At 31.5% G+C, this 17,201-nt stretch overlaps 2 protein-coding genes across 4 annotated transcripts in view; both read right to left on the reverse strand.

Moving 5' to 3' along the window:
• The window catches only part of LOC127706915 (protein SSUH2 homolog), a 373,615-nt gene that overhangs the window by 241,527 nt on the left and 114,887 nt on the right, over positions 1-17,201 (reverse strand). The gene's annotated exons all lie outside the window — the stretch shown is intronic.
• Positions 1-17,201, reverse strand: part of LOC127706948 (uncharacterized) — a 30,594-nt gene that overhangs the window by 4,488 nt on the left and 8,905 nt on the right. The window contains exons 2-4 of the mRNA XM_052211670.1: positions 8,794-8,928; positions 7,361-7,502; positions 3,885-4,079 (exon numbers count right to left, since the gene is read on the reverse strand). Of these exons, the coding sequence (XP_052067630.1) occupies positions 3,885-4,079; positions 7,361-7,502; positions 8,794-8,928 (472 nt within the window). The remainder of the gene's footprint in view (positions 1-3,884; positions 4,080-7,360; positions 7,503-8,793; positions 8,929-17,201) is intronic.

Consider the following 17,201-nt stretch of genomic DNA (forward strand, 5'->3'; position numbering starts at 1 on the left):
ATCAGACACATTTTTAAAACTAGATACCCCAATGATGATTGTGGCCAAGTTTGAATAAATTTGGTCCAGTAGTTTCAGAGGAGAAGATTTTTGTAAAAGTTAACGACGACGCACGCCAAGTGATGAGAAAAGCTCACTTGACCCTTGGGGCCAGGTGAGCTAAAAAGGACATAAAGTATAGCCAAATTCCTGACAAGGAATCAGAGCTTTGAGTAAGAGAGATATATTCCTTAATTTAAAATGATTTCCAAAATTCTTAATTTAAAATGATTTCCAAAATTTTATAACAGCAAATTTCATCAAACAATATCAGTTTTTTCATGTCGTTACTGAAGTATTTAGGCTGTACTGGACTGGCGATCCTCTCAGGGACTTACAGTAAACCAGCAAAGAGACTCACCAGTAGTATGTATTAGCATTAAAGGTACCAATTAAACTGCACCAGATGAGCATTTTGACAATCAATGTCTCTTCATTGATGCTTGATGCCAAATTATTTGAAAAACCAGCTAAGAGTGCAGTTTCTGATTGTTTTGTTTTCTTGAGCAGTAGTACTGAACCAATAGCTGTAGCTACCTAAGCTAGCTTTTTGTAGTAGAGAGTACATGTTGGCCTCAATTTTCAAATCATATGTTTTTTTTTTTATTTCCTTGTTCAAGTTAATGGTAATCCTGTTAGTAGCTGCACTGTGGAGGTTTTTTATTGTGAGTTTTACTTATCAACATATTTTTTGTTCATTCCTTGTAGCATAAATTGTAGCATTCCTTGTAGCATTGGTTTTTTCTTTAGAATTGATTCACATTTTGTCATACAAGGCCTTTTATAGCTTTAGGTACTATGTGGTATGGGTTTTGTTCATTGTTTGAAGTCTGTATTTAAGCATTGTTCACATCTTTGACCAAGGTTAAATGGATGATTATTTCACTGGCAATCATACCAAATCTCCTTTTTATATTAATAGACAATGGAAAGTTTGTGCAGGGTTGGCAAAAACCCGGATTTTATGAATTTTGCCCAGCCAAGTGGGAAATACTGGGAAAACCCGGGTTTTACAGGGTTTTACTGGGTAATACTGGGCAATACTGGGTAATATAAAATACTGGCCTGAATTTTAAAGAGGATTCAGTGATCAAACACAAATGCAATACATTTAAGATATTTATAAACATTTTAATTTATAAATAAGTTTACTTGTTTGAGAGTCTTATAACATGTATAATACAAGTGTATACATTTGAGAAAGTATTACTCTAGCAACTCTGAGACAAGTGCACATGAAAACACATTAGACAAATATTAATGGAAAAAGCCTTTCTCAATAATTCTAAAAATCTATTAAATCACCATTCTGTCTAGATTGTTCAAACTGTTAACATAAAGCCAAACAATTCATTTTTTTTTTCAAATATATATAACTAATAATCTTAATATTAAGAATTAACAATTACATATAAGAAAAATTACTTTTAAATAATTTATATGTACATCACTAATTAATAAGTAATTATTCAGATTAAAACATAGATATGTTACAGTGAATTTGTGAAATCAGTGATTTTGTAAAATCCCTGGAATAATTAGTGATTTTGTAAAATCACTAACACTTTCAGTGATTTTGTAAATTCCTGAAAGATCAGTGATTTTACAACATCACTAAAAATATTGTCAGGGATTTTGTAAAATCCCTGATTACAAGTTTAAACTTGTGAATGATATTAGAACTGTGTTTTTCTTAATACAAATTAAACAAGCATTCTAGCTGTGAGTATTGCCAGGCATTACATATTCCCCTATCTGTTAAAGTACTGGAACAAAATTCTAACTTGATATATCACTTGTAATGGTGTAAACTATATAACAAATATCAAGTCAACATTATTATGTATTACGAAAAAAACGTGAGGAAAACTGATTATTTCAGTGAATTTTCTAATTCCAATGACCATAACTTTGCACAAAATAATTAGACCGGACCCAAATTCGAAATGAATCTATAACTAATCATGATAAAAAATATATATAGATCATCAAATCAATATCTTAAAGAATGACCAAATAAAATGCTGAAAATTGATTATTTGAGTAAATTTTCTAACTTCAAGGACAATAATTCTGCCTTAAATCGTCAGACCAGAACAAAATTCAAACACGGATGGAAAGACAGACAAATGGATGGAGTGCAAAACTAAAGTCCCCTTCGACTTTGTCGGTAATAGGAATACTATTATACCAACGATTTTGAAATAAAAAAATTTAATGTAAAATATTAGTTTAAACTATTGAACAATGGTTATAAATAATAGGAATATGAGCTGCTATTTAAACTACAATTTACTAATTTTTTTCATGCATGTTTGGGTGACATCAACTGTTACACAATTACCCTGCTTTTCGACAGAAGCATATTTCGTTTACATCATTTCTTTCCATAGTTCCAGAACATCCACATTCAAAAAAGAAATTGTCCATCACAAATGGAAGACAATTTAACTGCCGGTCAAACAGAAATGCAATTGTTAATTGTTACAGCTTTTAGCTTTTGAAGGTTCTTCTTACTTTTTCCCGGTAATATGTTACATTTTTATTTTCCCTCATTTATTAGAATTAACTTTTGTGAGTAAGTTTGCTCTTGATTTAGAGACTGCCTGAGTCATTTTTCTACAGTATGTCAGTTGTTTGGTGAAAATTGCTCATTCAGTATTAATATTTAAGGCTAAATTAATCTCAAACTTGTTGAGTGTAACTGCTTTAGACTTTTTTATAAGAATTTTTAATAAAAAAAGAAAAACTTTTTTTTACAAATTCACTGAATTACATCAGGGAATCTGTGAAAAAGATCTTAATTATTTCAGTGATTTTGAAAAATCCCTAGTCCAAATCAGGGATTTTATAAAATCACTAATCAGTTCAGTGATTATACAAAATCACTGAAATTTTAGGGATTTTACAAAATCCCTGATTTCACAAATTCACTGTAACAGATATACCGTTTATATAACAATAATCAGCCTTTTCATTTCATAAGTGTTAATGACATGACCCTGTAGGGTGTTTATTTAGCAATATGATTGCATAGCAATTTAAATTTACAATTCACTTAAACACTGCAATAAAATGCATTTTTTTCAAAGTTTGGATTATTGAAACAATGCTTGGAAATTAACAAGGTATCCTAAAATGTGCAAATCTTGTATTCTGCCTACATAGAATTAGAGGAGAAGAGAATGAAATTGAATTTTCAATCTTCTAGAAATGACTTTCAATTTTTATCTGTATAAAATGTATATATCTAGCTATAATACTATGAAACTACAACAAGTCTTTACTATTTTGTGTTAAAATAAGCTTAAAAAATCATATTGCCCAGTATTACCCGTTTCTGGGAGTATTGCCCAGCCCGGGAAAACCCGGGTTTTCTAACCTGGGTTTTCCCGGGTGGGTAATACTTTGCCAACCCTGAGTTTGTGTGCACATAAAATTGTTTAAACCACATATTTTGCCTGTCACAAGTCATGCTATCTGGACCATGTGCTGTTCGTTTTTGTTTGATTTTGTTTGTACGTCTATTTTTTTTACAGAGGAGTTGTGTATTTGTGGTAATGATGTGGTCTGTTGTAATGCACAGTATTCTTGGTGCACTGTTACCTTTTTATGTATAATCGAACATGATTGTTAAAAACTCTTGTTTTTTAATTCTCATTTTAAAAAATTAATCTACCTAGTACATAGAATACAAATGTTTAACCGTCTTAAACAACAAGTGAGCATACATTCTATTCAGCCATGTTCTATGAACTTGAATAAGAAAAACATAAAAAGACTAATTTATGATGTCTTGTAAGGCTTAAATGCTTTTAAAAATCTGTGTCTGAGATAATACCTACCTTTGAATTTTGTACAATAAACCCAAATACACCATTGAAACCAAACACTGATGATGGCAATGCAGCTATCATTTCACCTGTATGTTGTCCCTTTAAATTTGAACCAATATGACCAATTGTGGTTGAAGTTTTGTCGTCGTCAGTTTTCCTTCTTTTTGATTTCGCACTAATATTTTCACAGCTGTCTTTCTCTTCCTTTAATCAATATATAACATGTGTAATGACTTAATGTAAAATTATAATACATAAATTACTACTTAGATATCAGACTAATGCACATAACAATACAACTATATTAGTAGAAAAAAAGCTGTACATTGTAAAAACAAAACTGCCTACCTTTAAGTTATAATGTGTCAAATTTCTTGTAAAAATAATGCTTTTGAAGATATTCTGTGATATTCAATTTGGCTTAACAATTTTTTTGCACGCTTCTTGAGAACATGCTCATATTTCTTATTTTCGAGCGCACAAAATTTGTTGTCAGTTGTTTGGTTTTGTGAAGTGTACACATATCTTTAATCCATAATTTTCGAGGAAAACATTTTTATTGTTTTAATGAGAGACACCTAAGTTTAATTTCCCTACAGCCATGACAATAAGCATCTCTTTACTGACAGAGATCTGAGGTCTTACGTTGCACAGAACTTTGCTAGAGGAAACTGCAGACATAACCAGACTTTAGTAATGTGGTGTGTTCTTTAAATTTGGTTACATCAGATATCGATTAATTTAAATGGCTAACACTTGTCGCGTGACCTAAATCAAGACAAGAAAATCTCATCAGAAGTTAACAGAAAGGGCTTCCAGTAGCAAGTTCAAATACAAATTACATCACTTAATTTCAATAGATCTTTTCCATAAATCAAAACAATGGTCAGAAAGATTGAAAAATGCTCCTGAACTGTTTTTCAGAGGTAATATAGGGCTAAAATGTCATCTAATGGAACACAAGCGTGTCCTGTTGGACCATGTTGAGGTTTAAGGATTTACTTAGGTGAGGTTTAGAAATGTTTGTCAGATGTTCGAACTCCTTGGGTTTTTTCCAACTATACAGGGTAAAATATTTGCTCCATAACACCCATTTTTCTTTTCATATAAGACTTCAATAGCTCAGAAAAAGTCATTTACCAAAATTTAAGCAAATTCTAGATTTCTTTTCTTTGGATTTGAGACCCAAATAATACTAATGCAAATATGTCTAGTTCTTATGTTTGACATCTGAGGAGAATACCTATGACGTCACATTGTTTAGATGCCAAAGACAATGTAACAGTTTCAGGGACTTTTTCATTTGTTTATGGCATTTTAAGCCAAAATATTTACTAAAATGGAATTTATTTTACTATGTTGCATTAGAATGGAGATAACATATTGTATTTTAAGCTTGGCCTTCGTAAAACTTGATTTCACTGTAGCAAATATCTGGTTACAGCTCCGCGTAAATGGCCAAGCTTAAAATACAATACAGTTATCTCCTAATTTTAACCCTGTTGACTTATTTGTAGATCTCATCATGCTGAACATTTTTGCTATGTATATGTTTTTGTTTAATATTAGATGTACAAATTAAACTGATTATTGGTGGAGGATTAGGAATTGCATTACTCCCAAATAGTGGAGGTGTGCCTTTATTGGCAGAAGTTAGACAGATATAGATACAGTTGCTGTCGAAATGTCTTTGTTTCTGCTAAAAATTCATAAGATGGGTAAAAATGGTCATTCAGAGATAATAACTCCTAAAAGAAATCAGTTGACAATATCAGCCATGCAGACTTAATTGTCGATCTTATTATGCATAATATCTTTGCTATTTAAATTTACAATTTCTCTTAATTTATCTATAATGTTTTCTGCAAAAAATGAAAACTAGAGGGTGTGTCGCTCACCTAAGTCTATGTGCATCTTCAACAATGGACACTCTCCAACATTGTAGACTAGACGATAATTCATAACAAAAATCTCCTTTTTGTTAATCTTGTATTGCTGATTATTTTATCTGTGTACGGTTTCCTATCTCTATCTTTTATGGTTTTTCCCAAAACACAAAAAAGGGTAAAAAATCCAACTTATTTGTAGATCTTGTCTTGATGATAATTTTTGCCATTTAAAGTTTCTAACTTTCTATTATCACTTTCAAGATAATAGGCAAAAATGAAAAAAATAGGTAAAAGTGGTCATTAAAGGGCAATTACTTCAACAGTTTTGGCAATGTTGACTTATTTGCAGAACTTAACTTGCTATAATTTTCGCTATTTAAAATTTCTATATATCTTTTATAGTTTTTAAGATTAAAGGCAAAAGTTTAAAAAAATTATAATATTTTTCATTTAAGGGCAATAACTCCTGTAGGATGTTGTCTGACAGTTTTGATGTACAAAAATGTAATAGACAGTAGGTGCATCTCAACATTCTGAACATTTTTGTCTTGTCAGAGTTGAAGTGAAGGGAAAAGCTCACACTGGTCCTTTGTGCTAGGTGAGCTAAAAATGAAATACATACTACACTGACTTCCAGACATCGTTATCAAGTATAGAGGTGTGTGATTGTATTCTTCAGGATTTAGATTTTAAAAAAATGAAACAGGGCGTGTGTACAGTGTGAAAGATATCATCAAAAAAACAAAAATACTTTATATGATTTTCAGTATATAAGTTGTTGCTGCAGATGTCAAAACTAATAGGAATATTTCAACCAAAGGTGCATTATCTACCAAATATTGATAAATTTGAATTTTTTTTTTAAATTACACTGTCCAGAAATGAAATTTATCCAAAAATTTAATTTATTTATTGGCACTGTGACCTTGAACTTTGACCCAAAAATCAATATAGCTCATGCTCTTTGCAAAGGTATTTCAAGACAAGTTTGGTGAAGGTTGGACATATATATGGTTCAAAAGATGTCACAAAGGAATCCAAAAGTTTGCCCATATTTCGGTCTATCAAGTGCTGCTGTAACCTTTGAACTTATCAATAGAGATTTTCCTCACACAAAGGTGGTGAAGATATATATTGTTGTAGCTTTGATATTATGCAATGCAAAAAAAATGTTCTCCTGTCGTGAGAATACAAAGGGTCAACTTGATATTCACTAAATGACATCAACATGATAACTAGGCTAAAGTCTGAAGTGTTTTTAAATTTTTAATTACTGTAATTCAAGTTAATAGGTATAAGGTTCAATATCTCATCAGGTATAATATAATATGATTCTTATTTGCAAAAGTTCTTTTCTTTGTAACAAGCTTTTTAAAGTCATATGAAACGAGTTTTTTTGTAATCATAATGTTGTCAAAATCATGTTAGAAAGGAGGTCTTGAATTTATGATTTATAAAGAAGGCTCTGTAAAGAATGATTCACTGGCCAAGTATGGTAAACTGGTCAAGTGCATTCAGAGGATTTACACAAACAGGTGTCATCTGTCTTCAAAATATAGGTCACAATGATCCAGATGATAAAATCCAAAAGATTACCTCAACATGAACCACTGCTATTACTTTCTCTGTAAACTGAAGGACATCTGTTGGGAAAAATTTACATATCACTGCATCAGGTTCTGATGTAATAGTTTCTGTTCCAACAGTCATGTTGTATGCTTGGAAATTTTTATCATCGCTGTAAATAAACATTCTGTACTCTTACTAGTGATGCATAAAACTAGAATGGTATAATAAGTAGTATAGATTTACTTTTGTTGGAAAACAGCTTTGTCTATTTTTTATTTCAAATTTCTGTGCTTCATGTTAGAGGATCAATATCCACAATTTTTGCATGGATGTAATAATTTTGCCACATATATAAAGTTGAAATTATTTTTTGGTTCATTGTGCATACAACATCATTTCATGACTTATGATCTACAATGTGGGAAGCCTTCATATTAGAACATGATTCAAGGTTTTTTTCAAGATTAATAAAAGTACCATTGTACATTCCTAGATAATAAATAATACACATGCCCATACCATAACATAGAAAATCACACAATTTTGGTAAAGCTGCGTTTGCATTGTACGATTTTCCATCCAATATTTTATTAATAATGTCATTTCTACAAAAATTGCACCTTCAGAACACGAAAATCGGATGTTGTTTGGTTAATCGAATGGAAATTGTATCGAGTGAACAGAAAGCTGTACAATGTACCTGGGCACATTATCAAATTGGATTGAAAATCTGATGGAAAATCGTACTGTGTAAAGGCACCTTTAGTCTTCTACACTAAGGGTGTTAAATGATTGACACATTGTTTGGATTCTTGTCACCACAGTGATAGACAGACACAAAAAGTAGACTTTTTAAGTTTGTTCGTTTGATGTCCTGTTACACCACTGTCCAGGTAAGGGGAGGGTTGGTGCTTTAAAATATGTTTAACCCTGCTACATTCTTTATGTGCCTGTTCCCAGTCAGGAGCCTGTAGTTCAGTGGTTGTCGTTGGTTCATGTCTGTCATATTTATTTTTTCGTAAATGGTTTTGTTATAAATTGGTGCGTTAGTTTTCTCATTTGAATTGTTTCATTTTTTTCATGTCTTTTATAGCAGACTAAATACAGTATGGGTTTTTCTCATTGTTGAATGCTGTACAGTTGCCCATTATTGCTTATATCTACTTCCAAAACTTTAGTGGATAGTTGTTTCATTGGAAATCATACCACATCTCCTTGTTTTTATAATTTTTAAATTCTATTTCAGGAAATGCTTCACAAAATTAATTCAAACAAAATTAAAATGCATATTCTAACAAATGCAATAATATCCATGTACATTCTTCACAATCATGACAATTATAAGAGCATTGCAAAAACCTTCAAATTCACAGTATTTTCCCCAAAAAAATTATAAAGAACATTTCAAGAATTAAAAACAGAATTAAAGGCTATGGGAAACTCACTGAACTTCAACTTACATTATCATGAGATCAAAAATCCTTACAAAGGATAAGAATAGATCCTGGAACATTTTGTTTGTTAAATCCTTTTTTTTTCTGTTGTTGGTCATAATTAATAACTGATCGGAAAAATTCTTTAGTCTGTAAAATATTCTAAAAAAGATAAAAATAAAACAATACGTTCTATTAAAGTAAATCAATGATTTCATAACGGAACAAAATGGTGCTTTATTAATGATAAACAGCGTGCATAGAAAGTATAAGATCCTTGGACATACAAATGTATAAGTTAGTTCTAAGAACAAAAATTATCTCTCTTCTGAAAAATTTAGTTTATTGTTAAGCAATGTCAGCAGTTTTGAGCTTAAGTAAATATGGTAAATAAAGAACAGCATGTTATCAAACACTAGACTAGCGTTTCGTCCACGAAAGACTCATCAGTGACGTCGTAATAAAAAAGTTAAAAGGTCAAATAAAGTTCAAGTTGAAGAGCATTGATGACCCAAAATTTGAAAAGATAATTATAGACTTACATGATCTTAAATGAAGTGGGTTCAAAAGGACTTATATAGTTGTCAATTTCTGTGTCATTTGGTCTCTTGCGGAAAGTTGTCTCATTGGCAATCTTGGGGAGGCCACTTCCTATATACAAGGTGATAGGACATGCTGCTAGAATAGTTCACATTTTCCAGCTTGAAAATATGTGAATAGGTGGGGAAAACTATCAGAAATATATGATAAGGTCAATAAATTTCCAATTACTAGTATATGAAAAGCCCTGTCATTTTTTCACAGCCGAATGTCTTGCCGTAAGTAAACATTACATACAGAATCTTAGCCTTAAATATTCCACTTTTCCAACACACCACACAAAACCCAACCAATATGGGAAAAGGTTACATATTTACCTACGCAATATATGAAAAGGTACACATTTTTTAAGATCTAAATTATATGAAAAGGGTGGGGTAACAGAACCCCAGTGACACCCACTATCAATTAAGTATTGAAGTGCCCCCCCCCCCCCCCCCTTTCCCGAAATGGCAATCATAGCAAATCTATTTATTTTTATAATTATTCTCTAGTCCAATGGAATTGACAGAAACGTAACACTTCTTTCTCACTTTGTGATAATTCTTGCAGGTAAGACAAATTTAACAAATATCATCTAAATTCAGGCATTTTTATGATATATAAAAAAATAAGTTCTATAACTTTATCCCTCAAAAAAACTATATATTTTACATGTCATATGTTTTTTGAAAAAGCATAAAGTTGTCTAATAGAGGGGAACTACCGGGTAAACCCTATTTCTTATTTTTCGGTAACACAATAAAATGAGTTAGGTTGGTCAGCATGCAGGAACAAATAAAATCCTGCTCTTACTTATATTTTGGCATTGCACATGGTTATAATATTCTCAGACTGTTTATGGAGGCTTTACACTTAACCTGTTGGATGAGTACTAATTGATACTTTCGTCTCGTAAAACATGATCTATTTGTAAGTAGTATTTGTCCTTAGAACTAGCTTATATTTACTGTTAGTACTCATAGATTGGAACATTGTATCTATTGTCTTTTTGTTAGTTGTTTTTGTGCTTTGTGCCAATCTGATGTAAAGCCTTTTGTGACTGCTTTTTACAATTGTTTTATGTTGTGCTGTTACACCATTCTTAGGTTAAGTGGACGATTCAGTGCTCACACCTTGCATTGTTAAACTCTGTCACATTCTTTATGTGCCTATCCAAAGCCTGTTATTCAGTGGTTGTCAGGTAAAACTGTCTGTCATATTTGTTCTTCTTTAATTGATTTTAGCAAAAATTAAGGCTGTTGGTTTCCTCTTTTGAATTGTCCAAATTTTGTCATGAAGAGCCTTTTATAGATTACTTTACAGCTTATTTTACAGTATGGATTTTGCTCATTGTTGAAAGCTAATCTGTGACCTTCAGTTGCTTACATCTACATTTGTTGGCCTCTTGTGTATAGTTGTCTCATTGGCAATCATACCACATCTCCTTATTTCTATACAAGTAAATATATATTTTTACCTTTAGCATAGAAAAAAAAATTATATTAATCTGATTTACTGAAAAGAGCATTGCAATAAGCAATTAGTCTTTTGATACTCTTTATCCACCCAAGATTGCCCAATTAATCCTTCTTACACCCAAAATAGTCCACTTAATTCTTATTACTTTAAACAAAACAATTTATTCATCTAATTATTCCAACCAAGATTGACCTTTTAAGCCTTATTACACCCAAGATTGGTCAATTAATCCTTATTGCATATTTAATCCTTATAACACTCTGAAGCTTGTCCAATTAATTCTTTCAACTTGCTGTCAGAGACACAAATAAGTCAAAACATGTTAAGACTTCTACAAGTCCAAACAGGTTTAAAGTAAGAGTATACCTTTTTTTCTTTAGCCACAAGTCTACTCAAACATGGTGATAGCATTCAAACACCATTCACAGTTGTCGTAACATTTATTGACCTTTACAAGTCAAATGTTGTCAACAAGGACCTCAAATCAAAAGACCATAGGTTGTTATCACTTATGGTTTATGAGTTACACTTCCATTGCAATTATGTCATATACAGAAAGGGAAATAACTCTCATATGTCACCAGATTGCCATTGTCAAAATTATTTGTACATGCATATGTACATTTGCCAGAATATAACAAATAATTTGGTAAACTAATTTTATCAATATCTTTTGTCTTTGCAAAGGGAGTAGTACTAATAAAAGAACAGAGTTCCAATGTCCTCCGCATGGCACATATTTTATCTGTCCACGGGCAATAACTAAAATGAAATAAGAATATAGGTTATGCCAAAAACACATAATTAACACAGTGTCTGGTGATAATAAGCGTTATCCAGTATCCGGCAGATAAGTGTTATCCAGTATCTGGCGGATAAGTGTTATCCAGTATCTGGCAGATAAGTGTTATCCAGTATCCGGTAGATAAGTGTTATCCAGTATCTGGCGGATAAGTGTTATCCAGTATCCGGCAGATAAGCGTTATCCAGTATCCGGCAGATAAGTGTTATCCAGTATCCGGCAGATAAGTGTTATCCACTATCTGGCGGATAAGTGTTATCCAGTATCTGGCAGATAAGCGTTATAAAGTATCTGGCGGATAAGTGTTATCCAGTATCCGGCAGATAAGTGTTATCCAGTATCTGGCAGATAAGTGTTATCCAGTATCAGGCAGATAAGTGTTATCCAGTATCTGGCGGATAAGTGTTATCCAGTATCCGGCAGATAAGTGTTATCCAGTATCCGGCGGATAAGAGTTATCTGGTATCTGGCAGATAAGTGTTATCCAGTATCCGGCAGATAAGTGTTATCCAGTATCCGGCAGATAAGTGTTATCCAGTATCCGGCAGATAAGAGTTATCTGGTAGATATCTATGCAGGATTAATTATCCTGTCAGTTGAATATCCAGTGGAATTATTCATTATATTAGTTAAGGGAAAGTTTTCTCAACTGATTTATATGTTACATTGTAACTGTTATACAGTAAAACTTTAACCTGATGATATAACCAGAATTTGGGCTGCTACAAATGTACAATGCAGAGTGACATTAATGTGCATGGTAGTCATGCAGTCATTATAAGCCTGTTGCCCTTTTAGCTCATCTTTATGCTTTAAATGAATTTATATGATCAACTAGGAATACTGTGAGAACTGCTCAAATAGAACCCCCCCCCCCCCCCCAAAAAAAAAAAAAAAGACATGCACATACAGTGGTACCCATTGATACAAAACGAAGATTTTTCAATGAATAAAGTTTCATAACTCTGCAATGTCATATCAGAAATATATAAAAAACAAATGGGAGATTACTTCAATACATGTAGATATAAACAAGTCACCACAGTTTTATGAAAACTGGTGAAATGAGTTATTGTCCCAAGTGTTGATGACGGACAGACAGCATAATTCATCCCGTCTAAAGACATCATTGGTGCTGTGATCCAGCCATTTCTTAGCTACAGGTAGTCAGACATATTTTTTATCTCATTTTCAATATTACTTTATTAATACAAGCTCCTGTAAGTGTAAGACATCTATAGAGGCAACCATCACAACTTGACAACACAAGGATTGAAATGTAGAAGGTCATCATTTTCATTATTATTTCACTAAAAAGTTACCAGTGTACCTGTTATTTTTTCTTTATAAAATCACCCCTTTCAGCTCATGAAATTCTCAGAAAAAACTGTACTTCTTCTCAGGTACTTTTGACAATCAAAGTAATAAAAATCACTGATGAAAAGACTGGAAGAGTTGTGTGCATAATTTCAAATCACATTCTCAGGTATCTTGTTGACCAAAAAAAAAATTGATATATCACTCTTGCATTAAATTCAAAAAGATATTTGGTTTTTTTTTCTGTTGATAAAACAGGCTTGTCTCTCTAAATTTTACTTGTGAATGGTTGCTTTTGGGAGTATTTCTATGTTTAAACATAGGGATCATTTATTGATTTTTGATAAAAATTATATGACACTGAAGATGAACAGTTTTATTTCATTTCCATAATATTCCTAAAAAAAAATGTATTCAATGGTCCGAAGATGGAGAATTTCTCAATATTGATACAAATTCTTTTGATATTTCAGTTTTAAAAGGGGTACTGATTTTTAATATCTTCTTTTTTTCAAAATAGAAATCTTCAAAGGAAGGTAATGTATATTTTTTTTTGAAGTTTGACTTAATAATTTCCAGAAAGAGGCATTGAAAATGCACTTTTTCAACAACAAAATAAAATAACTAATTTTTTATTTAAATTGGTGTTCATTCTTCATTGAGAACTAAAAAAATCCTGAATTCAAATACATGTACAAATACGTTACACTTTTAAGTAGCAATATAATGGGGAATAAACAAATAAATTTGATTGCAGAAAATGCCCAGGTTAGAGTTATGCAAACTTGTTTATCGATTCAAGCAAATAAATGATAATTGTAACTTAAATTAACCTAAATTATTGACTAATAATATCGGATAATAATAACACTGATTTTACAAGTAAAATAGACCCTGCTTGCATTTTTTATACATATTTTTTTTTTTGTCTTTCTTTACAAAAAATACACCTTTTAAATCCTTAATCATTCATCTATGAGACATAATTTACAGAATAATTTTATAAAGTGTAGATCAAAAGTGATTGAATACAAAACTAGTGAGGCCAATACTTGTGTATTCCACTATGTAATACATGTACAAGATAAATTAACTGTGATCAATTAAGATTGCCTAAACATGGAGGTGATCCAATTAGTGTAATTGTTTGTGAATTATGACAGTTGTCTATCATACTGTATTGTATCAGTACTCTTACTTGCCTAAGGAAAGAATTGGAATAAAAGCATTTAAAATAAATTGCTTTGCTGAGCGCAGCTGTATACGACCGCAGATGTCCAACCCCGAAAAGTTTGGGCCAAAATGAACACAATATTCATGCTTGATACAGGTCTGAATTTGGATTGTAATTAAATTTTTGACACATAATAGGTTTCTGACACAGAATAACTGTAGTCAAAGATCTTCAAATTGGTTATATGATTTGAATTTATATTCAATTTTTTGCTTTAGTGCAATACACAATGAGAATTGACCCCCCCCCCCCCCCCCCAAAAAAAAAAAAAAAATTACCCCGTTTTTTTTGCGTTTGTGCAATACACTTTGCTGTTGAATATTAATCATAACCCCCCAAAAAAAAATATTTGAAGAAATTTTCTTTTAATTTCTGAAATCTGAAATGAGAAAAATTGTCCCCCTCCAATATTTTTCACTTCCCCCCTTTCCCTTATTCCAAAAAATAATTCTTTCCCTTAAGTTATGGTCAGTATCTCAGACAATCATCATTTCTTAATACATAATTTACAAGCAGTGTAAGGGAGGTAATCAAACATTGTTATTTAAATTGATTTTGATTTTGATTTGGATTACCTCCCTTACACTGCTTTTAAATTGTCTCAATTGTCCTTTAACCAGAAAAACCTTTGTTTTTCCCCTTTTTTTGCCCCTAATTCCTATATGGTTTGAGCCATAACCCCCAAAGTCAATCCTAACCATCCCTTTGTAGTATGGAAACTTGTGGTATAATTTCAGAGAGATTCATACACTTTAACACAAGTTATTGTCTGGAAACTACAATAAACTGCTTCGCTGAGCACAGCTGGATACGCCCGCAGAGGGTCAACCCTGAACAGTTGGGGCAAAAATGGACACAATATTCAAACTTGATACAGGTCTGAATTTGGATTGTATTAAATATTTGACGTATTATAGGTTTCTGAATAAATGTAGTCAAAGAACTTGAAATTGGTTATATGAATTGAATTTATATTCAATTAAAGATTTCTTGCTGTTGTGCAATACACTGTGCTGTTGCACAATACTTAGTAAATCTGTTGTCAGACTATAAACAATTAAAGTTCAATTAATTCTCAATGTCATATTGGAAATTTATGGAAATGTAAAGGGAGCTTACATCAATAGATATAAACAATTCACCAAAGTTTCATGAGAATTGCTGACAGCATTTTTGAGTTATTGTCCGAAAACTGGAAAATCCCCCCTTTTTTAATGAATAAAACCCCATAACTCAGAAATGTAAAATGTAAAATTTATAAAATTCTAAACGGAGCTCACATCAATAGATATAAACAATTCACCAAAGTTTCATAAGAACTGCTGAAAGCATTTTTGATTTGGAACTGGAAAATCCCCCCTTTTTTATGAATAAAACCCTGTAACTCGGAAACATAAAATCTAAAATATATAAAAATCGAAAGGGAGCTCATGTCAATAGATATAAACAATTCACAACAATTACATGCAAGTTGGTGAAAGCATTCTTGAGTTATTGTCCACAAGTCATATTTAAAAGAAATGATTTTATATTTAGCTCTAAGATTATTCTTGATATGACAGTTTTGTTTGATGTGCAACAGTTCAAGTCTTAATTATTAGACAAAGGAAATGTTAACGTAAGATGAGGAGAAATGACAGTCAATCAGATAAGATATATATTAATGAAGGAAATGAGTGTAATATGAACTTTTATTTAGTAATAACTAAGTGAATTGTCAAGTTAATTTGTATCCTTCATTCTAATTAATAGCAATCCTTCTTTTATTGTTCTTTTATGTTCATGTAAACAAGGAAAGAATTTACCATGTCATACATATTGGAAAGTAAATGTAAGTTTCAAATCTTCCAATAAATTGCTAATTGTGTGAAATTTAATTGGAGTCTTCTTTTAAGGAATACATGTTGTAACTGTAAAGTATCTACTAAATCTCTCAGCTGGTAAAAATATCAATATCAATTTTCCCCTTTTTCCTGATAAAACTTTTTTTTCAGGTCTATTTTCAAAAGATCAAGGCCATATGTTTTGTACACCAATACCAGGATCATACTATTTACATGTATTATATAGTAACATGAGAATAAATAAATGTCTTATTTTTTTCAAAATATTTCAAGTCTGTTCTTTCCCCAAATCAAACAGCTCTCAACTATGCAGTTTTCATCATATTAAAGACCGAAAATTCTTGAAAAGAAAATTTTTTCTTGTCTAAATGTCAGTGGCAAATATTTCACGCACATTCATGTCGAGATAAAATTAACAATAATTCCAATATGCAGGCTCTACAAAATGGGTTTACCTGGAAGGGAGGGAAATTAAATGGACTGCCACTGGCAATGACTGGAAAATGAAGGTTTTTTGTTTCGGAGCAGAAACTTTGCCTTGCAACACTAGCAACCTATATAGATACATTAAAGAGTTGTTGCAAGGGTTCTTTAACATGCAGAGAGAATGGCACTCTCCCTACATAATGCAACCGATTAAATGTCTTCATTTCAACTTGATGCCACTGAGTAATTATAAATCACTGACAATTGATTGCCACTCTTTAGGATGAATTTTACTGATTTATGGACCATAACAGATTTGTGAATCAAATGACTTGTGAATTTTTCTTGTTTATCAATTTTGCAGTTTAGTTTTTCTCTATTGTTGTTTTCACACTTCATTATAAAAACAATCATTAAAGGGAAACTTCGCAAAAAAATGAAAAATTGATATTATGTTGATTATGTATAAAAAACCACAAATTCATAAATATTAAAGTTTAATTCTGCAAGATAAGAGATCACCATCGATTTTAAATTTAGAGTATCACTTCTCCGCGTGCGGCCATTTTGACATCATCCCTGAATAGAAACCACGATATATCTATAAACCACAAAGGACCAAAACAAGCAGTAACCTAACGTAGCCGTAATTGAGTGTCGATATCTTGTCAAGCGTACGGTTGTTTTACCCGACAAGGAAAGCCTTAACAGTTTCCCGGGTCACAAAAAAAGATTATAATAGACATGGTTG

The sequence above is a fragment of the Mytilus californianus genome, unplaced genomic scaffold, assembly GCF_021869535.1.
Source record: "Mytilus californianus isolate M0D057914Y unplaced genomic scaffold, xbMytCali1.0.p SCAF_1, whole genome shotgun sequence".
NCBI lineage: Eukaryota > Metazoa > Mollusca > Bivalvia > Mytilida > Mytilidae > Mytilus > Mytilus californianus.